Below are 26,943 nucleotides of genomic sequence, written 5' to 3'. Positions count from 1 at the left end.
AGGGAGGGAGGGAGGTGGGAAGGGAGAGAGGGAGGGAGGGAGGTGGGGAGGGAGAGAGGTGGGAGAAGAGCAGGGGGAGAGAGAGAATCTTAAGCAGGCTCCATGCCCAGTGTGGAGCCCGATGTGGGGCTCAATCTCACTACCTTGAAATCATGACCTGAGCCAAAATCAAGAGTCAGACGCTTAATCAACTGAGCCACCCAGATGCCCCAAATGTTTTTAAAATTCTGTTTCATCATGGGCCACCTGGGTGGCTCAGTCGGTTAAGTGTCTGCCTTCAGCTCAGGTCACGATCCCAGGGTCCTGGGACCGAGCCCTGTATTGGGCTCCCTGCTCAGTGAAAAGTCTGCTTCTCCCTTTCTCTCTCCCTCTGCCCCACCCCTGCTTGTGCTCACTCTCGATCTCTCAAATAAATAAAACCTTAAAAAAATTGTTTCCTCATGATTCTATGCACTGTTTCAATAACCACAACAATCTCGTCAGGGTTCTATCTTTTCTCCAACTTGTTGAGGCTATAGTCATCCCTAAAGGACCAAAGGGCATAGGAGCAAGGGCAGGTAGCAAGTGAAGATTTGGGATGTCTTACTGCTTCTATTTTGAAAGTCGAGAAAGACTGGACCTCAATAGTTTAACAGTAACACTGATAGTATTTCAAGGTGCTTTTCACTAAAGGTTTTCAGAACCATCACACCACAAAGTTACCACCTAACTAAGTCAACCTTATGCAAGGAATACACATCAGCATGATGCTAATCACCAGTTATAAAAATCCACCTCCACAGCAAATCTTTATAACATATAAACACTTAACTATTTAAAAATAAAAGCAGACAATGTTCTTAACATCTGAAGAATTCTTAGTCCAGTGTACCAGCCTAGAAAAAGAGGTAACCGGTACAGAATTCTCACTTGGTCATTTCCACGAGGCCTCTAAAACCAAAGCCACGAAAACTCAAATAATATTAAGGAATAAAAGCCCCAAGCCCCCAAACACATCGAGCAAAACAATACTTTAAAAAGAGTATCTTAAATCCTCAGGACAAATTTAACCATACAGTTGCTCCATCTCGTTTGTAAGTGTGCGGCTACACTCACCGAAGCCAAGCCTGGCACCTTATCAAGGTTAAAGAACTCATTAAAGTCAAATTCTCCCGGGGACTGCTCAGGCAAGACGGCATCCCTTGGCACTTCCTGATCAGCAGCGGGCTCTTGTGCCAGGATGACCTCCACCTCATCCTCCTCGGCCACTCCTCCATTGCATTCGACTGTGCCTGAAAACAAAATCAGGACAAAAAATGGTCTGATCAGCTGAACCGCTCTAGACTTATTCTGTGGCCCCAGCCATCTTCACACGTGCAAAAGAACCACAGATAACTGTAAGGGCAGACCTCGTGGGCCAATGCAGCATTTGCAACAGTAAAACCGCCCCTTTCCTATGGGAGCTAGGGGAGAAAAAAGCCTTAATAACCAAGCCAGAACACCAACCCAGCGCAGGAAGGATGGCGGTCCCTCTGCCACCCATTCTTCAAGTTTTCTGTAATGCAGCACATTCTTTTTCTAGTGGGTTTTTTTTTTTTTTAAAGATAGTTTTTGCAAGTCTCTTACTGCTTAAAAATGGAACCAAATTAATTTGGCCCTGCCTTCATCCACGTATCTGCACCACCACTTTAAGCCAGGGTCTGGCAATCTAAGGTATTCATGTGAAACCAAGCAGGAGGGCAATTTTCACGTGCCTACAGGTTGGTGGTAGCTCATCCTTCAAGGCGAAGCTCAAATGTTACCTCTTCTGGGAAGCCTGATCTGCCTACCCATTTTTACCATGCCCAGAAAAATTAATCACTGCCTTCTCTATAACCCTTGTGTTGTCTTTCAGAGTACTTATCACACTGTATTATAATAGTTGTCTAGTGAGACTGAGCCCTCTGAAGACAGGTAATCTGCTCTACTCAGTTTTGTCATACTCGGTGGTGCCTGGTAAATTTAAAACTAAGTATTGTTCAGCTATTGTTAGGATGTGAAGGTAAGGTCTAAGTGAAGCTACCAACTGTTAACATTCAAAGAATCTAATACCTTCGTTTTAGTTGGAATACGGGCAAAAGGCAAAATCCTTAGGATAAAATTTTTTTTCTTTTAAATAAGTGCACTGAGAGATACTAGACATTCAACTTTTTGATGTGAAGAACAGGACTCCCAAAGCTCCACCCTGCAAAAGCACCTATGTAAGAGCTGCCTGTAGTTTCAAGGTCTGTAGCAGACATAAGTCCTCCTGAGGGGGGGGGGGGAAAGGCCATCTCCTGGACCCATCCCTTCTTAAAAGTCCCCAATAGTTACTTCAGTCTCGTTATTAATCAGACCAAGAGACTCTAAACGCTATCAGCTGCTTTCATTCCAGTAATGGAATGCTAGATAGCAAAGCAGGGGACTGTAACTGAAGGGTTAAGTGGCTTGCTGACCCAAGGTCTCAATACCAGCCAAGTGGCAGAAACTTCAACCCTAAGACGGCCACCAATACTGTTCCACACCAAGCCCTATCGAGGCAGCACTGCTCCTCCATAAGGGTGGCTGCCATCTGACTACCGAGTCTTCTGAGGGCCTAAGGCAACCAGTAAGGCGAGGTTTATGAGCCACAGACGAGGCAGTCAGCAGTCTCTCCAGTGGGTTGGCACATGCTTACTGCCAACAGAAGCAATACTGTTCCTTACAGACTGACATTTAAACTAAGATGACTGCTTTGGTGGACGTATTGCCCTCACTTTACAAAGAAAGGGAGCCCTAGAAAAATGAACAACTCAATAGCCTAATCAATGCCAAGTCTGTATCCCTGTCCACTAGAGCAGTGCTTCTCCCTGACATTTTACCCAGCAGAACCTGCCTGGCCCCCTCAGGACTGACCAGTGACATTCTGCTGCAGTTTTGGGTCCCAACTTAAGGATGAAAGGTGGAAACGAGAGTGTGTACTTGGCTCATACATTTACAAAAGAAGCTTTAATACTTCTCCTATCCCTTTTATTTTGTATCAGGAACATCTCTTAACAGATAAATAGCTTTTGCAGGCAGCAGGAGTGTCCCATATGCAATTTTGTGCCATTGTCAAGCTCTCTGGGAAGCAGATGGGGTTTGTCAACTGAGAGTGGGTATGAGTGGGTAGGGATGTGCACCGGCAGACACAACTGGCAATTTATTATGATAGACTCAAAAGGCAGAGACCTAGGAAAGAGAACTAGGGGGAAGTTTCATCACATTCAGAAGGACCATATACCTTCATTAGAGAAGATGCAAATTAAAATGTTCTTTTTTTTTTTTTTTTTTTAGAGAGCGAGCATGTGAGCTATGCGAGGAGGGGCAGAGGGAGAATCTTAAGCAGGCTCCATGCCCCAGCATGGAGCCCAAAACAGAGCTTGATCTCACAACCCTGAGACTGTGACCTAAGCCGAAATCAAGAGTCGGACGCTTAACTGACTGAGCCACCCAGGCACTCCTAAAATGTTCTTTTCTTTTCTTTTTTTTTTTTTTTTTGTTTTGTTTTTATTTGACAGAGAGAGAGACAGTGAGAGAGGGAACACAAGCAAGGAGAGTGGGAGAGGGAGAAGCAGGCTTCCTGCGGAGCAGGGAGCCCAATGTGGGACTCGATCCCAGGACCCTGGGATCATGACCTGAGCCGAAGGCAGACGCTTAACCGACTGAGCCACCCAGGTGCCCCTAAAATGTTCTTTTCTATCAATGGAGGGTTTTAGCCATTTCTAACTTCTACATTTTTTTTCTGGTTACAGGTGTAATGCATATTCAAATTGTTTCAATTATTACCATTTATACATCACCTAGCACTGGGCCCTGTGTAGAGTGAGTGCTCATTATACATCGGTCTTAAAAATCAAACAGGCAAGGAATAGGTTTGTCTTGCTCACTGCCACATTCCCAGCACTAGGAGGCTTGAAGAGAACAGCTATATTAAAAAATTCTGTGGAGGGGCGCCTGGGTGGCTCAGCAGGTTAAGTGTCTGACTCTTTGATTTTGGCTCAGGTCATGATCTTGGGGTTGTGAGACTGAGCCCTGAGTTGGGCTCCGTGCTCAGCAGGGAGTCTGCTTGAGTTTCTGTCTCTCACTCTGCCCCTCACCACCCTTCCCCCACTCTCTCTTTAAAAAAAAAAAATTTTTGTGGAAAGCTAGAATACAAATACAAAAATGGATTAAAAGGCACTCACCATCCCTCCCCTCCTTTCATTCTTGCAGCCAAGATGAAATTACGGGGTACCTGTTTATCCTAAATATAGTAGCTAGGACAGCCTGAGGACCTTCTGCAATTAACTTTTTTTTTTTTTTTTTTTTAAGGTTTTATTTATTTGACAGAGAGAGACACAGCGAGAGAGGGAACACAAGAAGGGGAAGAGGGAGAAGCAGGCCACCCGCTGAGCATGGAGCCCGATGCGGGGCTCAATCTCACAACCCCAAGATCATGACCTGAGCCGAAGGCAGACGCCTAACGACTGAGCCACCCAGGTGCCCCTGCAATTAAGTGTTGGGGTGAGTGAGCTAGGAGCCCTGGATTCCACTCGAGGCTCTGCCATGAAATCTATGTGACAGGGTCTTGGGTTGTCCCTTCTTTCCAGGCCTCTCTTTGTATCTATAAGGTAAGGAGGTGACACTCACTCCATTTGGCTCATCCACTTGTTGATACAAGAATGGGTAAAATTCAGATCGCACCTCAGTTAAGAAAAACATGTGCTTTTTTTCCACCAGAAGCCTTTTTTTATCATTATGTGAAAAGACCACACGTGGCTGGTGCTGATTTAGCCGGAGAATAACACAAGGGCATATCTCAAAGGCTGTTTGAGAGCAGTATCTCCCAAGTTACCCATCGATTTCCTGTATCACCGCAGGGAACAATGTGTAACACTATAAAGATAACGATAATGTCTATTGTATTTTAAAGATATTACAAAAAAAGGGCAAGTGATTTCTCCCTTTTCTTTCCCCTAAATAAATTCCACTAGCTCATTTTCTGTTTAAATATATCTTAGCCTCAGGGCGCCTGGGTGGCTCAGTCGTTAAGCGTCTGCCTTTGGCTCAGGTCATGGTCCCAGGGTCCTGGGATCGAGCCCCGCATGGGGCTCCATGCTCAGCGGGTGGCCTGCTTCTCCCTCTCCCACTCCCCCTGCTTGTGTTCCCTGTCTCTGTCAAATAAATAAAATCTTTTTTTTTTTTTTTAAAGATTATTTATTTATTTATTTGAGAGAGAGAATGAGAGAGAGAGCATGAGAGGGGGGAGGGTCAGAGAGAGAAGCAGACTCCCCGCTGAGCAGGGAGCCCGATGCGGGACTCCAGGATCATGACCTGAGCCGAAGGCAGTCGCTTAACCAACTGAGCCACCCAGGCGCCCATAAATAAAATCTTTTAAAAAAAATAAATCTTAGCCTCAAATATTAAGGTGCCACTGATTAAACACTTACGTATTAAAACAGCTTTCTACTTTTGTTAACTATTGTCTGCCAAAAGGTGTTTTCCAATTAAACCTGAAAGCTGAAGAGAACTAGAACTTACTGAAGAAGTGCCCACAAGAAGGAGAAAAAAAAAAAAAGTGCCCACAAGACGCTGAGCTCTGATGTTCACTCTCGACCTTTAATGCTAAAAGCAACCCTTAAAGTTATGGAGTAGGCACTGTCTTCGCCTTACAAAGAAACAGGCCCACCTCAAGAGTTTTATCAAAGATTATCCTTTTTGTAAGCAGCAGCCCCAATACTCAAACCCAGGCTAGCCAGCCTGGCTCTTCACTACCAATTCTCAGGATCATCAGCCCAGGACTGGCCATGTTAGAGCCAGGCTACTACCCTGAAAACAACTAATGGGTCCCCAACTCTGCACCAGGCACTTCTCCCACATTAGCTCTGGCTTCTTCAGTTTAGCAAAGGAGATACCTCCCCTCATCTCACAGCTGTTAGGAAGGTCTAACACCATGGTGACAATGGTGGGTTCTGAAGCACCAAAGGACTTGTTCAACTCTCTATTTTACTACTTACTTCCTCAGTGTCCACAGACAAGTCCCTGAAGCCTCCTGCGTCTCCATATGCTCATCCATAAAAATACCGACCTCACAGGGTTGTTAGAAGGATTATACAGACAAAACACCACTGTGTCTAGTGCTCAATGAGACTCCTTCACTATTTCTACCATGTTTCTTATCTCTAGCAAACCCTTTTGTGTACACAGTGCTCTTACAGGGCAATGTGAGACTTCTCTGTTTAGCACCTCACGCAGAACAAGTTGAGGAAAGTATAATATACACCCAGTAATTCACACTTAGGAAGCAGCTTCTACATCAGGCTGCAACGTTAGAAACTTGCCACTTGCTAGCAACAGGTGCAGTTGTTCTTAAATGCACAATTAAGCCAGTTATAAGCACATCTCAGAACAGTAGCTTCCCTCTCCACCTTTTTTTTTTTTTTTTAAATATTTTATTTATTTGACAGAGACAGACACAGCGAGAGGAAACACAAGCAGGGGGAGTGGGAGAGGGAGAAGCAAGCTTCCCGTGGAGCGGGGAGCCCGATGCGGGGCTCGATCCCAGGACCCTGGGATCATGACCTGAGCCGAAGGCAGAAGCTTAACGACTGAGCCACCCAGGCGCCCCCCTCTCCACGTTTTTGCTTACCTTCCTTCACAGAGGCTGTCCGTCGCCTTGTTCTTTTTCTCCCCTTGTGATCTTCTTCCAGTATCTTATCATCAAAGCCAGTCAGCTCAATGGTCTCAGACTGACTTGTGGGTCCAGCAGAGAACCATTCTGGTTCTTCTTCTGTGTAGGAATCATTTCTTCTTCGCTCACCAAAGACGCGCTTACTTTCGCCAAACTCCCTCTGGAAAAGTACACAATGCAAGATAAAAAATAAGGTTTTAGTTAAGGCATTTCTACCTCAGTCAAGGTCTTGATGAATTAGGTAGTGCTCAACAGTGCAATGAAGATACGATGCTGCAAACTTGAAGCCCCTCCCCGCCCCCAGCACACTCTCTGTTCCTATCTGGCTGAAGAATGGGCTGTGTTCATCCAGCATCTCAAAATAACCTGGTATAAATGAAGTGCATATCAAGTCCCTAAGCACATGAGGGGCCAAAGGATCTAGAACACAAACCCTGAATCGCTTGTCCTTATAGTCCCTCTCTCGATCTCGGTCTCTCAAGTCCCGCAGGTCCTTATCACTAAGACGATGATCCTTCTCAAAGGTCCGAGCAGAGATTATCCTCCCACTGCCAATCCTTCGTCCGCCAAGCAGGCGAAGCCCATCGCTGTCTTTTTCCAATGGGCTTCCTGAGTGCCGGGAACTAACAGCAGCCGTCACATGGCAGCCCCCACCAAAGCTTCGCCTCTGTGGGCTGAGAACAACATCTAAGTCATCTTCTTTCACACGCTCTCGTGGATCTAGAAAAACACCAGAAAGAGAAAGGTAAGCACACCAGCAGGGTTATTTTTCCTTTCTCAGCCCTATGTCCATGACTAGTGGTGGTGAGGGTACTGGAAGAGTCAACACTGAAACAGCTACAGCGTGACATGTACATTACACATTTAAGTAAGACTGAATCTTGCTTTTTCTCCTTGGAGCAATAAATGTACTTCATAATCAATGATTTTCCACAATTAGGCTCCATAATCCCTTTATTTTTGACAAAGGCCTTATCTATATATTAGAAAATATTTTGTCATTAATAAATATTTCTAGAGTAGGTGTTAGTATTTGAAAAAGTAACTATTTAAAAAGTTGAAGCATTTCTTCAACAAATAGTATTTAGGGGCCCCTGGGTGGCTCAGTCATTAAGCGTCTGCCTTTGGCTCAGGTCATGATCCCAGGGTCCTGGGATCGAGCCCCACATCGGGCTCCGTGCTCCACAGGAAGCCTGCCTCTCCCTCTCCCCCTGCTTGTGTTCCCTCTCTCGCTGTCTGTGAAATAAATAAAATCTTTAAAACAAAAACAAAAACAAATAGTATTTAACAGGTGGATATCCATACACAAAAAAAAGAATTTGAATTGATACCTCGTACCACATACAAAATGCAAAATAGATCACAGATCTAAATGATATAAAACTTCTAGAAGAAAATACAGGAGGAAATCTTTATGACACTGGGTTAAGCAGAGTTTTCTTAGGCATGACACCATGAGCACAATCCATTAAGAAAAAAAAGGTAAAGTGACAGATTGGGCTTGATCGCAATTTAAAACTTCTGCTCTTTGAAAGATACTGTTCTAAGAATGCAAAAACAAGCCACAGACCAGAAGAAAATATTTCAAAGTATGTATGTGATAAAGGAAGGACCTGTATCAGGTACATATAAACACTCAAAATTGAAACACAATCTGATTAAAAAATGGACAAATGCTGGGGCGCCCTGGGTGGCTCAGATGGTTAAGCATCTGCCTTTGGCTCAGGTCATGATCTCCAGCTCAGCGGGGAGTCTGCTTCTCCCTCTCCTTCTGCCTCTCCCCCTGCTTATGCTCTCTCTGTCTCTCTCTCAAATAAATCAATCTTTTAAAAAAAAAATGGACAAATGCTTTGAATAGATACTAAAGAGGATATATAGATGGTAAATAGGCATATGAAAAGATACTCAACATTATTAGTCATTAGGGAAATGCAAATTAAACCATAACGTGATACCACTGCACACTTATTAGATTGGCTAAAATCGCAAAGACTGACCATTCCAAGCGGTGACAAGGATGCAGAACAAGTGGAACTCTCATACATTGCTGGTGGAAATGTAAAGTGGTAAAACCATGTTGCAAAACAGCTTGGCAGTTTCTCAAAACATGAGACATACATTTACTATAGCCCAGCCATTCTCTTAGGTATTTACTCAAGAAAAAAGAAAGTGTATGCCTATATAAAGACTTGTACATGAACGTTCATAATACTTTTGGTTAATAGTCAAACTAGAAACGATCCAAATGTCCATCAACAGATAAGTGGATAAACTGTGAATTCATACAACAGAATACTACTAGGCAATAAAAAGGAGCTATTTATGTACCCAACATCACGACTGAATCTTAGAACAACTATTTTGAGTGAAAAAGCTACCCAAAGAGTGCACACTGTAGGATTCCATTTATATTGAATTCTAGAAAACGTAAACTAATCTGTAGTGACAGAAAACAAATCAGTGCTTGGGGGCAGGATGAGTGGGGGGGGATGGGAAGTATGAGGAGGGACTCAGAGGTACCAGGGGACTTTGGGGGTGATGGAAATGTTTATTAATTTAATCATGGTAATGGTTTCACAGGTATATACACCTGCCAAACATCAAATGGCACACTTTACGTGCAGTCTATCCTTTGTCAATAATATCTCAATAAAGATATGAGAAAGTGAAACATGTCACCACACAAAAATTCTTCCTAGGGGAGCCTGGGTGGCTCAGTTGGTTAAGCATCTGCCTTCGGCTCAGGTCATGATCCCAGGGTCCTGGGATCGAGCCCCGCATCGGGCTCCCTGCTCGGCGGAAAGCCTGCTTCTCCCTCTCCCACTCCCCCTGCTTGTGTTCCCTCTCTCTCTCGCTGTGTCTCTGTCAGATAAATAAAATCTTTAAAAAAAAAAAATTCTTCCTAGAAAAGCCAGAAAACTGAAGACCAAGTGAGAAAAAGTTCCTCTCATCTTCTCACCGGAAACAGTACCTAAAATGTATGTACTTTTCCAGAATTTCCATGGGGTGTCTCCATGTTTTCCAAAAACGAGACACAGTATGGACAAGTTTTCCAATTTACAGCTGAACAATTTAATGGTCCTTCATATGGATGTACCAAAGTTTATGTAACCCATTTTCTACCCCTGGACATTTAGGTTGCTTGACCCCTGGACATTTAGGTTGCTTACTAGTTTTCATCATTTAAATAAAAGGTTTCTGTGCACATCTTTAATAATTCTCCTAAAATAAATTCTCTGTTCAAGGGACATTACTGCACTAAGTGTACTGTAAGATTGTGTAGAGGGATCTTATATCTCAAACCAGTCACCCCTATCTTCTTCGCCCAGTTCCAAATTTGTTTTGTGATGGGTTTTCCTCTTCTCTCAAAAGAAGTCCCTCTTGCAACAAGTTTCTTGACTAGCTTCTCCACTGCCAACCCTTCACTTCACTCTTCAATCTCTTTTCGGGTTTAAAGAGCAAAGATATGGAAAACCAAACTTTAGTCCAGTCTCAAACCATATCCAAATCCTGTATTCAGACCATAATCCACTATTAAGAATTGCCAGAACTGATTTATACCCGAGGACTTGTTTCATATATGAGACGAAGCATAACTGGATTTCCAGCACAGCTTTATGCTCACTACCATGCTCCCCATCACATCTTACTCAATCATCCCTATCAATTAAAGACTGCAGTACTTTTAATTCCAAAAGCACACAGTCTAATGCAGTCTTCTTGCCAATGCTATATAGGAAAGCTGATTTTTCTCTGCTAATCAGGAAAAACCCAGTTAATAAATCAGTTACCTGATAATGACATTTTCCCTGAATGCATAAAATTCTCAGCTAAGAATTAAACCAGCGGCAAACAAATTTGCTGCTCCAAAATGGGCGCCCTGACTCCTACTGCTCACCTACTATCCTGCGCACAAGGGAAGGCCGGTCTGGATCCAACTCTTTCTTCAGACTTTCCACTGGTGAGTTCCGCCCTGAAGCTGGGTAGAGAGAGGCATGCCACTTTTCAGGGTCCCAGACGCCATCACTACAAGTCAAAGGGGACCGAGAGTTAGCACTTGCACCCATGGACCACATGGTCTAATTTCTAAATGTCTTCAGGTAATAAGTTATGAAAACCCCTTTCCAATATAAAACTTCAGGGTTGCCATCAGAATGGTTAGCTCTTTAAGATGATAACAAACAGCAACAGATGGTCCCTGACTTACTAGGTTCAACTCAAGAGGGTTCTACTTCGCAGCGGTACACCTTCAGTAGAAACTGCCTCGAACTGTGGAAGTCGGAGCATTTCCCAGGGTAGCGATGTGTGACACGATACCCTCCTGCGATGCCTCACAGCGGCAGCGAGCAGCGGCTCCTGGCCGCCCAGCGGGAACACAAGGGTAAACCACACCATTCTGTGTTTTAATTTCAATACAGCATTCAGCAGGGTACGAGATATTCAACACTGTATTATAAAATAGGCTTTGTGTTAGATGATTTTGCCCAACTGTAGGCTAGGCTAAGTGTTCTGAGCACTTTTAAGATAGCTAGGCTAAGCTAGGATGTTCAGCAGGCCAGGTGTATTAAATGCATTTTCGACTAACAACATTTTCAACTTAGGATGGGTTTATTGGGACATACCCCATTGTACACTGAGAAAGATCTATATTAATTCAGTAGTATTTTGTTGTTTTTCTTTTTTTTCACAGAACACCAATAGTCACTTGAAAACCAGTGGTCTGTGTATAAATGAAACATCAGACACAAACCGTGGGGATTACAGTAACCATGCTTGTCCTACACAAAGAAGATGCTCCATAAACATTGTTTAGTTTATTGGAGGAAGAAACCCAGTTGACTGAAAACTAGTATAAGGGATGGAGAAAAAGCTCTCACTTGTAGTTGTTCCTGGAATGCTTGGTATGTACTTTTCCAGAATTTCTTATGCATAGTGTGTCTCATTTTTTCCCTACAGGCAGGAAAGAAAGCCCTTAAAAACATAAAATGTGTGATTTCGCTCTATTTTGTTACTCCCTAAGGATAAGGTAGCAGGTGGCAGAGTGTGCAGAGCAGAATCTCGAGTCCAGTGATCTGGGACGGAATTCTAGTTTTGCCATCACCATCAGGGACATCTTGGACAAGCTAATAGGCTATGCCTTTCACTATTCTTTTGAAGGACTTCCCAAACCCGAGATCAGACCAGGCTGTGCTAAAGACTAGTAGCAGGGTACTCTGCACTTGTCCTTCACCGCCTGTAATGGTGGCAATGATAAATTCCTGAGTACTTGACTGTATCCTTCCACAGACCAATACTCCATTAAGGCAGTATGTGATAGCACCTGACAGTTATTTGCCACACAGCAGCAGGTACCAACTAAACATTTCTCGAATAAGTGAGTCAACCTCTCATTCGCAAACCCCTCACAATAAAGGAGATATTACCTAACTTCTGGTGTGGTCGTGAGGATTACTTGGAGTTTAAGAATCAAATTTTAATTGAGCAGAGAAATACCATGGGAAGCTTTTTCCTCTCTCCATTTCCACTTCAGAATAAAAGTATGTGTACCCTGATAATTTTATGCCAAGAAGAAACAGTTGTAACAAGAAAATTCAACTTGAGACATAAAAAAGATTGACAGCTTTAATGAAAAACAACAAAAACAACTTATCTGAGGCATATCAAAAAGTGCTAATCATCTGGAATAGTCATTATTCAAGTATCACCCTCATCAGCGGAAAGTGGTGAAGAATTGAGACTTAGCAACCTTCTGAAGAGTAGATATACAAATAAAAATAGTATGTCCTATTCAACCAAGAAATTAAACATAATACACTTTATATGTTAAAAATGTGGGCCATATGAACCCCCGACCTTGATTTTAAGAAGTGACCTTAAAGCCTTGGGGCGCCTGGGTGGCTCAGTCGTTAAGCGTCTGCCTTCGGCTCAGGTCACGATCCCAGGGTCCTGGGATCGAGCCCCACATCGGGCTCCCTGCTCGGCGGGAAGCCTGCTTCTCCCTCTCCCACTCCCCCTGCTTGTGTTCCCTCTCTCGCTGTCTCTCTCTCTGCCAATAAATTAAATCTTTAAAAAAAAAAAAAAAAAAAGGTGACCTTAAAGCCTTAAGGTGGCCATAATGAATGCAATGTAGGGTATTTGTAAAGATTTTCCGACCATAATTTAGCTGTAGTCTTCTCAGACCAAAGCGTACCTCTTATGAAGGAGCCCAAGATGCCAAAGGGCTAATCTGAAGAGCTGAATGGTTTTTCTGGCTGGGGACAGGGAGTGGGGTGGAGCAGTGCTACAAGCTCAGAGTCCCCCCGACAGCCTCCTCAGGGCAGGCCCTTGAAGGACCCCCAAAGCACAGTGCAAAAGCCACCACTGACAGCACACCCCCCCGAGAGGACGCCTGTGTTCAAATCTTAATCCTGCTTTCTGACTATGTGCCTCGGACCAAGTCATTTTCTAACTTTAGTTTCATCGTCAGTTCATTGAAAGGGAACTGGTTTAGTTGTCCTTAGTCCCGTGAAGCTCAACTTTTTGAACAGTTTAAAGCTAATTAATAATAAAACTGATGAAGACAATGCAGTAAGGTGCTACTCAGTCCACAGTTTATCTGTGATGTATTTGTGCAGAAGCCCAACGTCATTATCCCTGAAATCTCCCCACTCATCATTCTACCCCAAAACTCCAAAACAATTCTTAAATTACCAAGTTTGGTGTAACAAGAAGTTGACTAGAAGGAGCACGCTCCTCCCCCTGCCCCCATACCTGTCATATTTTTCAGAGAGGCATGATGGCCTTTGTTTGGAATGAGGGCATTCTTTTATATCCAAGAGCTCCTCCTAGAAAGAGAAAACAAATGGTGATTTTGAGTAATATTTCCCATGCCATGTATTTTCAACTTATATTTGTTCTTGGTAATGACTGGAGTGTCTATCTGAAGGATGTCACACAGTTATTTATTTATACCTTGACTTATTCAAAAAAGGACTGCAGTTAGCTCAAGTTTCTTACAAGCAGCAGCTCAAGCAGAATAACTTCATAGTCAACAGTTTCTTGCTAAAACACAATTCTCTCACAAATTGCCATCCAATAATATAGTTATAGTCCACAACACTGAATGCTCGAGGTATGGAAGCTTCAGGCTTAAATAAAACCTCCAGTTAATTAATATTCTTAAATGCATTAGATGCCAATTTACAAGCAGATTTTTCAATGTAAAGTTGCAAGAAAACAAAGCACCAAAAACATCTATTTACCATTTCTCTGATTTGCCTGTTGACATTTTCTCCCATTTACTTTAGCATTTGGGCTCCCTATACCTTTTTTTTAAACCATAGAAGAGTAAATTGCATAGTCATGATCCTTTGCCCTCAAATACTTCAGTGCTTATTTCCTAAGAATAAGGATATTCTTTCATAGTCTCTTATCCAGTTCCTTGAGAGAATTAAACCCTACAGAAAATAATTTGAATGACTAGTGTTCCATTCTTCCAAGGATTATATATGGCCAGTATCATTGTAGATGCATAAAAGAGAAGCAAATCCATTATATGTAACAGCTGCTTTAGGGCATAAGGGCTTACCTTCTGCAGAACCTGGTTGAGAATGGCTGCCAGTTTTATACAGTTATCAATAATATTTTTATCTAACCTACCCCTCCCAGATTCCAATTTGTTAACTGACCCAGTAACATCCTTTACGCTGTTTTAGCCTCCAATGCAGGATACAGTATAGCATCAGATATTGGCTGTCATATTTCTTTGAGACATTTCTACAACTGGAACATCTCTACCATTTCTCCTTTTAGGACATTGACATTTCTAAAGAATACAGCCTACTTCCCCCTCCCCCCTCCAAGAGAACATTACTCATTTGAAGTTTATCTAATGTTTCCTCATGATTACACTGAGGCTAAGCATCCACGGAAGAGAACACTAACCTTAGAAATGTTGTGTCCATCTCAGAGCATTACCTCTGGGCTCCGTGATGTCCATCTGCCCCTCAGTAGTGATCCTGATTTTGACCACATGGTCAAGGTATTCTCCAGTTTCTCTGTTTCAGTTACTACTTTCCCACTTGCAATTAGTATGCAATCTGTGGGGAGGCTGCAAATATCCTGGTCTTTATCAAAATATCCTCCTGAACTTAGCACCTACTGATGAATCCTGCCCAAACCAATCCTGATTTCCCAACTCTAGGCCTCTCCAAATTTACCAGTCAGCAGTTGGCATTTCACCAGGAAAACCCAAACCCTCTCTCTTCCCCTGTGTATTTACCTATTACTGGCACAGACTCACAGATTCCTAGTTTTTCTAATGGTCTAGAATTCTCTCAGTACATATGCGTTAACACACACACACACATCTGCTCGAACATGTGTACAGACACGAAAAACCACGGCCTCCTGTTATTTACATTTCAACATTTTCATAATAAAGTAAAAAAAAAGGCAATTCCCAACCTTTCACTGCATAAAATGCTACAACTGCCTTGCATAGAAGTATATACATACCACTGTGCCGTGACCTCAGCAATACCCCCACCACAGGCCTCACAAGAGAATGCTTGCTGCTTCTCTGATCACTGCTTCCCATATCTTGGGGTAAACATGGAGGAATAGATTTACTCTCTCAGCCTATAGGAATCATTGCACACAACGCAGTGTCTTCAGACACCTGAAGCATCTAAATATTTTCTTCACAAGAGCAAAATGCCCTAAGATGACATTAGTTTTATAACCAGCATATCAATCATTTGCATTTTTAAGAAAATTTTATTTGACAGAGCGAGCAAGTGAGTGCAAGAGCACAAGCAGGCAGAGCGGAAGGGAGATGGAGAAGCAGGGTCCCAGGACGTTGGGATCATGACCTGAGCCAAAGGCAGACACTTAACTGACTGAGCCACCCAGGTGCCCCTATCATTTGCATTTTTTTTTTTAGGATTTATGAATTACGTCTTTTTAATTGGGAAGAAATACCTAGAAAAATCCAGAAGTCTGAGATAAACAGAATTCCAAATATAGTATCTAGAGACTGCCCAAAATTCTGGAAAAAAAAAAAAAAGAAAAAAAAAAACACCAAAAAACAAAAAACTGTCCAAGTAATGACCTACAACCCAGAAATCACCAGTAAAGACTGGAGTCCAGTGATATCTGCAGGGCAAACACAGTGTCAGTGCGGCAGGGTGACACCAATTAGGTGGTGGGTGAAGGTGGATGGACCAACAGTAGTTATGAACATTACAATACAGAAATCCTGAGGACAGGAAGGCTTAAAACATATTACAGTAGAAACAGGAAGGCCCTTATGATATAGGAAATACTTACACATATACTACAGGAAAAAATATGGCAAAAACAATTTTCTGCAATTAGAAGCAACCCAAAGATTATTTCATATTTCCTTACTCTACCACCCTCATCTAAATATTAAACTAAGAACCCTAGTATACTATTAAACCAAGAGCAATATATTTTGTACTTAAATACGTATACTCTCAATACACTCAAGTTTCTATATAATAAGGCTTTGTTTGAAACTTTTAACTGCCAAAGATAATAGGGAGCCCAGGTGATAGGGGTCTTCTATTACTACTACACCTGTTTGCTGAATCTAATGATTTTATTTAGGAGTCAACTGGAAAAGATTAACATTTTAACATACCCACAAAACATGCAGGAGGACCAAATGTTCTATTTATGGGGACCCCCCCAAAAAATATTTTCACAAAGGTAACAATCTTACAAAAAGGGAAATGAAGACTCTATTTAACATGGAATTCCAGATGGGATCCTCAAGAGAAGGACATTAGATAAAAATGAATCACAGGTGAATAAAGTATGGATTTTAGTTAGTAACAATGTATCAACATTGCTAATTGTAACAAATACACCATACTAACATATTAACAGGAAAAACTATGTTCCCAGTTTTTCTACAAATGTCACACTGTTTTGTTTTTTAATTTTTTTTTTTTTTAATTCATGAAAGTCAGAGAGAGAGAGAGAGAGAGGCAGAGACAGAGGGAGAAGCAGGCTCCCCGCCTAGCAGGGAGCCCAATGCGGGACTCGATCCCAGGACTCCGGGATCATGACCTGAGCCGAAGGCAGACGCTTAACCATCTGAGCCACCCAGGCGCACTGTTCTAAAAAATAAAGTTTACGGGCGCCTGGGCGGCTCAGTTGGTTAAGCGACTGCCTTCGGCTCAGGTCATGATCCTGGAGTCCCTGGATCGAGCCCCATATCGGGCTCCCTGCTCGGCAGGGAGTCTGCTTCTCCCTCTGACCCTCCCGACCCTCCCCCCTCTCATGCTCTCTGTCTTCTCTCTCAAATAAATAAATAAATAAATAAAATCTTTAAAAAAATAAAAAAAATAAAGTTTACTTCTACGTCATACCATATACAAAAATGAACTCAAAATGTATCAAAGACCTAAACTTAAGACTTGTAACTATAAAACTCTTAGAAGACAATGCAGGTGTAAAAAGTTCAAGACCTCAGATTAAGCAATATTTCTCAGCTGGGACACTAAAAAAGCAGAAGCAACAAAAGAAAGATATGTTGGACTTTAAGTTTAGGAACTTTTGTGCTTCAAATGACTATCAAGAAAGTGAAAAGGCAACCTATAGAACAGGAAAAAATATTTACAAAATCATGTATCTGGTAAGGGTCTAGTGTCCAGAATAGGGAGAGAACGTGTACAATTCAACAACAACAAGACAACAAACAACCCAATTTACAAACAGGTAAAAGATTTCAATACATTTTTCTCCAAAGAAGATCCACAAATGGCCAAAAAGCACATGAAGGATGTTCAAAATATTAGTCATTAAGGAAATGCAAATCAAAACCACAGTGAGATGCCACTTCACATGTACTAGGATGGCTATTAGAAAAGAAAAAAGGGAAAATAACCAGTATTGGCAAGGACGTGGAGGAACTGGAACCCTTGTGCATTGCTGATGGGAATGTAAAATGGTGCAGCTGCTATGGAAAAACAGTGGCAGTTTCTCAAAAAGTTAAGCATGGTTACTCAACGACCCAGCAATTCCATGCCTAGATATATACCAAAAGGAACTGAAAAAATTATGTCCACACAAAAACTTATACACAATGCTCAGAGCAGCATTATTCACAATAGCAAAAAAAAAAAAAAAAAAAAAAAAGGAAACAACCCTGTATGCCCATCAACTGATGAACATACAAAATGTGGTAAACCCATACAATGGATTATTTGGCAATAAAAAGGAATAAAATACTGATACATGCTATAACACAAACCTTGAAAACGTTAAGTGAAAGAAGCCAGACAAAAAAAGGCCACATACAGTATGATTCTGTTTATGTGCAACGTTTAGGACAGGTAAATCCGTGGAGTCAAAAAGTAGATTAATGCTTGCCAGGGCTGGGGAAAGGGGATAATGGAGAAGCTGCTAATGGGTACAGAGTTTCTGTATGGGGTGATGAAAATATTCTAGAATTAGATAATAGTGATCGTTGTACAACTTAGTGAATTTACTGAAAACCACTGAATGGTACACTTTTAAAGGGATGAATTTTATGTGAATTATATCTCAATAAAAAAATATATATTTTTAAAAAATTTTATTATGTTAGTCACCATACATCATTGGGTTTTGATGTGGTGATCCACGATCCATTGTTTTCGTATAACACCCAGTGCTCCATGCAGTACGTGCCCTCCTTAATACCCATCACCAGGCTAACCAATCCCCCCTCCGCCCTCAATAAAAAATATTTGTAAGTAAATCAAACTAAGGTGTTGTTACCAGAGGTTAATATTTTAATTTCTTTCCTTACAGACTTACTGTCCTAATCACAGACTTATAAATGCCAACCACCCTAGAATATGAGAGTTGCTCAGGTTGGTAAAAATGTTTTAACTTTCCCTCCCATATTATTCCAGTTGACTTTATACTATATATACACGTATACTAGGTGTGAATAAACACTCTGGCAACCGACTATTCAACTTGACGGCCTCTAAGAGCACAGGTAGAGCAGGCAGCCAGGTACACACGCCGGCGTTAACTATGTCAGCAGCACAAACGGTGCTACTGACCAAGAGCAATGGCTAAGACGTAGCCCACCTGTCTCGAGAGGATGAAGAGCCACTTCCTTTGTTAACAGGCTGTTAACTGGGAAAACAAAACAATAGTTCTTGGATAGTAAAAGCTGCTGAGAATAACTTTAAACATCTAGATAAAATTAGACTTACTGTTCTTGAAAGCAGGGCTTCTTAAACCATTTTCATGGCCCTAAGGAACCATATGCAAAACTGTGCATTTCTGCAATTCCTGCAATGGGTATTCATACCTTCAAATGATCTCCAATGGACTCCAAAGAAGTTAAGTAGTGCTTTAAATGGATGTTTCTGAAAATATGGCCCAAAGTCTACTTGGACATTTAGGGACACTGAGAGGTCCTCTTCATGGGGTTTAGAGAGTTAAATCTGTACCTTCCACCAATGTCTTAAGTTGCATAAGATGGTATTCCAGCCTAGAACGTCCCCCACATAAGTGGGGTGGGGAGAAACCACGAGGTAAGTCAATACAAAAATTGCTCTTTTCATAGCTGTCCACGGAACATTTCCTGTGTGCCAGGCTTAGTATCTAGCATACGCAGATGACTCTTGGCCCTGGCCCCATGGTTCTCCAGTCTCTCAAGAGAAGTGTTCTTGAACTTGCCATCTCACCAATAGCCCTTAAGAGCAATATTCCTGAAAAGGCACCCCTTTGGGATATTTTCAAAGAAAATCTTCAACTTTGGCTAAAGGCAGAATACTTGGAAAGTGCCCACTCTGAGCTGGGAATGCTCTCTCCGTATGAGTATTACAGGAGGAAATGGGAGATTACCCTTTTGCAGATTCCTAAGAATCCACAGGAACTTACTAATTATAAACAAATTCACTACAATCACCATCTGGACAAGAAGAGTTAATATCTGAAACCCTATTTTTTGTACAGGTTTTAAAACCTGATTAAGCAAGAAATAAGCCGCTAATTGCCCAAGAGCCACACAGCCAAAAAAGTATAAACAGATTTTCTGTTTTAGCAGCCTTCCTTAAAGAAAATTTGTCATGCCTCCCAAAACAATCTATTTGGGAATTACTAATATGGATACCCACTTTCGGTGATCAATATTGATGTAGAAAGCAAATGAATGTGAATATAAGCGCAAAACAACAGTGGTTAAAATCCACATCCAGTTTCTTGTTGCAGAAATTCCATGCAGAAGCAGCTATGCATCCTGATGACATTCTGACATTATATATATATATTTTAAGATTTTATTTATTTGACAGAGAGACACCCAGAGAGGGAACACAAGCAGGGGCAAGTGGGAGAGGGAGAAGCAAGCTTCCCGGTGAGCAGGGAGCCAGATGTGGGGCTCGATCCCAGGACCCTGGGATCATGACCTGACCCAAAGGCAGACGCTTAATGGACATTCTGACGTTATAAAAGAATTTCACACAAGTCACTTACATAAGATGAAAAAGAAATATTCTTTACCTTTGTAAGTTGAATTTAATTCATAAGAGTAAAAAGCTCAACTTTTAAAAATTAACAGATATTTTGTAAAAAAAAAAAAAAAAAACCCCAACAACCCAGAGTTCCATTTCATTGTTAGTGGTCAAAAGACTCTAGAAGTTACCCAGTACCTTACCTGTGTGTTTGTGTGTGTGCCTGGCTCTTCCTAAAGAAGGCAAATGTCCCCAGAGCAGCGTTTGGGTCGAGTCATCCGCCTTTGACCTCCTGTCCCAGTCCCCACCCTCCACACACCCACTAGCATTGGGGTTGGTCATCAAGCTCTTAGATGGTTGCTGACTGACCAGATATTCATTCTGTCAAGTCAGATGACTTTTCTGAAAGGATTAGATAGCTGTTAAAAATAGATCACAACGGGGTAATGGTACCCACAGACGATAGCCAACACAACGGTGAACTAACAACATAGGGGGTATATGGGAAACATTCTACCATCCCCCACTTATGAAGTTTGTTGCTGCAGGCACCATTTAGAACAGTTCTTACAGGCAGGTCAGGATTCGAAGGATCCTGCAGAGCTGTTAAGCAGGACTCTGCACTTGGATTCATCCAAGCATCTAATGGTGGCTATCTGATGCAAAGACTTTCTTCTATTGAAAGATGTGAAACTAAGGAGATGAGAATGGGGTAAAAAAACAAGTCTGTTTTCTCTGTTCATCTGGCCAACACAATAAAAATAAACCTTGGCTTTTAAATGTGTTTATACAACTGAAAAAAATATAACGTGTAAAGTAGGTAAACACTAGAAGGAAATTTAAGAAAATCATTTTCAGGGTGGTGGCATTACATATTCAACAGGACTTTCTGGTTTCATGTTAAAATGGAAATGGTTACTATGACATTTAAAAAATAAGCATCTTGATCTAAAGTTGGGATCTAAAGAAGGTATCTGAGGGCACCTGGGTGGCTCAGTTGGTTAAGCGACTGCCTTCGGCTCAGGTCATGATCCTGGAGTCCCGGGATCAGGTCCCTGCTCAGCGGGGAGTCTGCTTCTCCCTCTCACCCTCCCCCCCTCTCATGCTCTCTTTCTCTATCTCATTCTCTCTCAAATAAATAAATAAAATCTTAAAAAAAAAAAAAAAAAAAAAGAAGGTATCTGAGTTCGCCCCTTATTACATCAGAAACAATTCTCAGCACTTACTGGGTGCCAGTCACTTTTCTAAGCACTTGACATGCATTTTTCTTGTTTATTCCCCACAAAAATCCCATGAGGTAGACACTATTCCACCCACATTTTACAGAGGAAAAGGATGAGAATCAGAGAAGCTAAGTATATGGCTGAAGGCCACACAGGGTAAGTAAGTGGTAAAGTAGGGGATCCTAAAGCAGGCAGTGAGGCTCAACGCCCCTATCCTCCCCTCTTCATTGCTTCTCTTGAGGACAAGGGAAGGTGCATGACACCTCCCAGCAGCTGTCACTCAGTGTTGGGTTTGTCCCTGCCCAGTGAACTACTGGGAACCCTGAGTCAAACTGCCCCATCCTTGGGCAGGCTTCCCTTAAGCCAGCCTCCATTCACAGCACCCTTTCCTGAATCAAAGGCCCTACCCACAAATTTCTATGTTAAAGGTTCCAATTGTAAAATGACCAGTTCCTTTTCTAGCTAGAAGTTTCCACCATGAGCAAATAGGAGAGGATACTCATGGGGGGCAATGGCCCTGAATCCCAACTTTTCAAGATGACTGTTCCAAGAATTGAAAGAGGTAGGAAAGAGCAATCAGAAGACAGTGTTGCCAGCCGACCCCTTCTAAGAACTTCCAGTTAGCTAGGTTTTCTGAATAGCTAGGTTTTCTGAAATAGCTGAAAATAGCTTAAGATTGTATAATAATTTCTCATACATAATTCTGCCTTCCCAATAGGCATCCTTATTTTTTCCTTATTTTTTATATTAGCTTAAGAAGTTTGCAGCGAAATATGTCACTGAAATGCCACCTGTTAGAAGTTATTTCTCGACTCAGTTTTTGGAAAGTATAAGTTATCAAATGAGATCTCTGTATAGTTAAACTTGACCATCTGACTACTGACTTCAACCTAAGATTTAAATCCTACTTCCTCTTTTCTCAGAGGCTGGAGTTCAGTCTTGCAACGGATTCTCTCCAAGAAGGCTGGGAGAATTACTCAAATCAGTCCACTTCAGGTGCTTGTCTATTTTTTTTAATGGTTTTGAAGCAAAGACATAGGGGCGCCTGTCTTCAGCTCAGGTCATGATCTCAGGGGCCTGGGATCAAGCCCCACATCGGGCTCCTCACTCAGTGGGGAGCCTGCTTCTTCCTCTGCCTCTTCCCCCCTCACTCCTACTCAAGCTCTCTCAAATAAAAACTAAAAAAAATAGAGAGCAAAGACATAAACATGGCTGTATCAGTGACTAACTACCCATCAGCTACAAATTAGGGTGGACTCCTTTGAAGATCCCTATAGACACTGGTGACTAAAATGGTGTCAATTTATAACTAATCAAGGCAATGAAGAGCACACATGAAATTAAGCTCAGATAATCCAATGCCCACTTTTTAGGTGGTAGATTTAACGTATATGATTAACACTGGTCAGTATCAAGCTGAATGTTATGAGTGTTCCCTGCTTTTATACCCTGTTCAACTGGTAGGTGGTAACACTTAATAAGGAATCAGTGGCAAGAAACAGGAGCAAAGGAGGAACAGTACCAAGTATGTATACTCTAAAATCAGTCTGTCCACTCAAAGAAAAAGAACATGAATCTGAATAGTGGAACAGTCCAAAGCATTTTTTTGTTTTGTTTTGGAGCAATACATGGTATCACTAATAGTAGGTACTACACCCAAGAACTGGTAAAACAAGGACCTCTGATGAAGGTAAGCTGATAGGTCCCAAAGTTTTTCCATTAATAAGCATGACCACCTCATCTTGATTTTTTTAAAGATTTTATTTATTTATTTGACAGAGAGAGGCACAGTGAGAGAGGGAACACAAGCAGGGGGAGTGGGAGAGGGAGAAGCAGGCTTCCCGCTGAGCAGTGAGCCTGATGTGGGGCTCGATCTCAGGACCCTGGGACCATGACCTGAGCCGAAGGCAGACGCCTAACGACTGAGCCACCCAGGACACCCCTTGTTTTCTAAACCAATGGTCCTCAAACTTGAATCAGAGTCAGAATTCCCTGAAAGACTTAATACATGTGGATGGCTGGGCCGTACCCCTAAAATCTGATTTAATACCACTGAAATGGGACCTGAGATTTTGTATTTCTAACTGGTTACCAGGTGGTGCTAAATGCTAGTCTAGGGACTACTCTTCGAGAACCACTGTCTAAAAACACTCTTAATCCATGATTTTGCAGTGAGATCCCACCCTGTAGCCTCCAGAAGTCCTTCAGCATAATTCAATCACCTTATAAATGACACATTTAAGTACCATCAGAAACAGTTTTTGGTCTCAGGACCCTGGCCTGCCAATATGGACCTTATGGGCTTATAAATTAAGCGCTCAGACTCTCAGGATAACAGGTGTATATGATAAATCCACTTATAAGCATCCCAATTAATCATCATTGAGGCCTAGGGGTAGGCCTGAAAGTATCTAATGTGATTCTAACTTGACTTCCTGAGACATTCATGGAAACACAATGGACACCAACTGAACCCTAGGGAGTAATTATGCATCAGAGTTGCTTGACTACATCAAGACCATATACCAAGTTCTCCAAGAAGACTAAAGCCTTGCCACTCAAAGTATGATCAGTGGACCAGCAGTACAGGCACCACCTGGGAGCAGGTTAAAAAGCTAGATTTTGAAACCCACTTGTGACCTAACAACCAGAATTCACATTTTACAAGGGTTTATTGGTATTAACCAAATATATCAATGTTTAGGAAGCTGGACTAAAGAATGCCGTAACACACAGGCGACTCTGATGTTACCCTGAAAAGCACTAGGCCAAACTCCTGGACTCCTCCACCCATGGAAAAAACCCTAGAATTCTGAACAGACTATTAACGTTAGCTCATAAAACGAATGAATGCTAAACTAAGAAAGGTCAAAGTTTAAGAGGCCCTCTCATCTGGCGAATGTGTTTTTTTGATCTTGTGGTAAACATCCTACGTTTACCAGTTTTCATAAAACACATAACTTATGAAAATCAGAGAACAATTTCCTTCTCCTGCTTCTAAACTTTCTAGCCCATGAACTTGAAGTGGCAGAAACATTAATGCTTTATTTACACCAATAGTTTGATTTCAATATGGAGATAAGGAGTAGGATGGCTCAAGTATTATTCCAGTTGTGCAACAGACCATTTATTATGGTTCTCAGAATACAGGATTGTTTCAAGCTTTCTTCAAAGAGATTGTTTCAAGCTTTCTTCAAATACTACATTACTAGAGTGTGAGAAACACATATGTATGAAATCACTACCCAAACACTGCCTAAACATGATCCCAAAACTGACATTAACTAAATCTTCTCTAATGGAGTGGACCGTAAACCAATTTCCAACTAAAGTTGGTAGAGAAGACCATTAAATCTAAGCTCCACTGTCATTAATCTAAAAAATGCTTTTCTTAATTTCTTTGAGGCACATTTATCTAAGTATGACAGAATTCTGAGACTAGACTATCAAAAATGGGCAATATTGAGCTTCTTATTCTTTACACACACGTAAGTTCTAGCCTAAGAAAGACCAATACTACCTTCCCCTAAAAGGACTTAAGCTTAAATACGGATATACATAAAGATGACATATACATGCCATCCTCTGATCAGTGTGAAAGTGATGCAAAAGCTTCTCTGTGTGGACTCTACAAGTAGAATACCTTTTTGAATAAAAGTGCTAGGAGAATTGAAATCACATAAGCTTAAGAAAGCAGTTCAAATTAGTTCCCCTTCATTGAATAAGCTTTTCTCCATTCAGAATTCACCTGTCAACATTTTAGGTAATGAATTTAAGTTGTGAAAGTTATTCAAGTACTCTCAGGTTTGAGGAAAACTACATTTTTGAAGACCAAATCTGAATAAAATGCCATCAGTTTTTTTTTTTTTTTTTAAATGCTAAAAATGAATATTCCTCTGACAGCACTAGATACTTTATCAAGTAGGTCTGAGTAGTGGCCCTAGTCCATAAACAAGGCCTGACTTCACATATTAGCCAGTCAGTGTTCTGGAAAGTCAGGGACAATAACCACATCAGAACACTTGACTGGGTCCGTACTTAGGGAATAGAGATATGGGACCAACTAGAACATGACTCTTCTCATCAACTGTCCCAAGAACATTTTTTTTGTACTCTGCCCAATACATTTCAGGGAATGAGAAATTAATTCACATCTCCATGAGTCCTGTTAACCCCTTCAGAAACATCCAGAGACCAATAAGATACTGAAGCAACAGCTTCAGTAAGTACAGGACCTTGAGTGATTTGCATGCCGGAACTGGAATCCTTACTCTAGAGCATCTAAGTCAGTAACATACCAGTTACACACAGTTGTTATAGAACATGTGTGCCAACATATGCTGATCCACAAATTCATATGCCATATGAGCCAATACTTCCTCTACCCAAAAGAGAATTAGAAGCAAATTCTAGTTTAAACTGCATATTCACACTTGCAGAAAAAAGTTCAAAGCAATGCTTTATTAAATCTAGTTAATATTCAGTCTATATAGTCAGAATGAGACTCTCACTTTAGATAATACTAATGAAATACCTAAACAATGTTACTATCTTTCCACCTATAAAGAAACACTATTTCATTAGTAACAATGCTTACTTTTGTATAGCGATGGGGGGATTTGGAGGCTGGCTGCTTCTTCAGGTCAAGGAAAGCATCTCCATTTTCTGTTTCACCCAAACTTCTCCTATCCATGGCTCCTTGGTCTACAATTCTTTGCACCTGGAAGATAAATCAGCAAAACTGTCATGGGGAACAATACATTTTCAGAAGTCTTGACCGTTTAAAACACTGAAACTCTTATTTCTTAAAATGACTACCTTTAAAAAACAAAGCCTCACCCAACAAAACCAGAACCCATTTGAAAATAGAATGACTGGTACTTTATCTCTTCTCAGTAAAGTGCTCTAAGAATCAAAAGGCTAAGGAAAGCCTAAGGGGAAGGTACCCACATCAGGGCACAGCCTTTAAGCAGCTTTAAGACAAAAAAACCCCAAAATTAGTCATTGCCACCCACGAGGACCATTCAGACAGTAGTGGGGAAGTTTCCCGAGTGGGGGCAGGTAGGAGACTGGTTGGGGTTGGGGATCCGGGAAGTCGGACTGTGGTAAAGTGCCTGTCACTTGCCAATGGACGGCGCCAGCTGCCCCTTGTTATCCAGGGGCCAGGGGCTGGGGCCCGAGCGCCCCTCACCCGGCCGGCGGCACCTGTGGCCATGTCAGGGGCGCCCGTGGCAACGAAGGGGCGAGCGCCGGCTCCAGCTCCGAAACTCTGCTTTCCCGGGCCGCGACCCCAACCCCCGGCCTCTCGCGCAGGCCCCGGCCCAGCGGCCTCCTTAGGAGGAAGGGCGGGGACTGTACTCACGGAGGGGAGGCGGGCCAGAGGGAGCGGGGAGGCCGAATCCCCCGGCCCGGCTGCTCCAAGCTGGAACTGGCGCAGGCCCGCCGCCGTCCGCCCCGGCCCGGCGGCTCGGGCCCCGCCAGCCCGCCCGCCGGCCCGCTGCCCGCCGGCCTCCCCGCTGCCCGCTCCCTCTGGCCCGCCTCCCCTCCGTGAGTACAGTCCCCGCCC

The 26,943-nt window shown here is 42.2% G+C and overlaps 1 protein-coding gene across 1 annotated transcript in view; it reads right to left on the bottom strand.

Moving 5' to 3' along the window:
* The window catches only part of EIF4ENIF1 (eukaryotic translation initiation factor 4E nuclear import factor 1), a 43,781-nt gene extending 17,156 nt beyond the window's left edge, over positions 1–26,625 (bottom strand). The window contains exons 1-7 of the mRNA XM_044921164.1: positions 26,569–26,625; positions 25,975–26,097; positions 13,439–13,512; positions 10,587–10,714; positions 7,122–7,408; positions 6,647–6,848; positions 1,096–1,271 (exon numbers count right to left, since the gene is read on the bottom strand). Of these exons, the coding sequence (XP_044777099.1) occupies positions 1,096–1,271; positions 6,647–6,848; positions 7,122–7,408; positions 10,587–10,714; positions 13,439–13,512; positions 25,975–26,097; positions 26,569–26,592 (1,014 nt within the window). The 5' untranslated portion in view covers positions 26,593–26,625. The remainder of the gene's footprint in view (positions 1–1,095; positions 1,272–6,646; positions 6,849–7,121; positions 7,409–10,586; positions 10,715–13,438; positions 13,513–25,974; positions 26,098–26,568) is intronic.
* Positions 26,626–26,943: the final 318 nt, after the last annotated feature.

This window comes from Neomonachus schauinslandi, chromosome 14, assembly GCF_002201575.2.
Source record: "Neomonachus schauinslandi chromosome 14, ASM220157v2, whole genome shotgun sequence".
Classification (NCBI taxonomy): Eukaryota; Metazoa; Chordata; class Mammalia; order Carnivora; family Phocidae; genus Neomonachus; species Neomonachus schauinslandi.
Note: the sequence above shows the minus strand (reverse complement) of the source record. Positions and strands in the feature narration are given on the sequence as shown.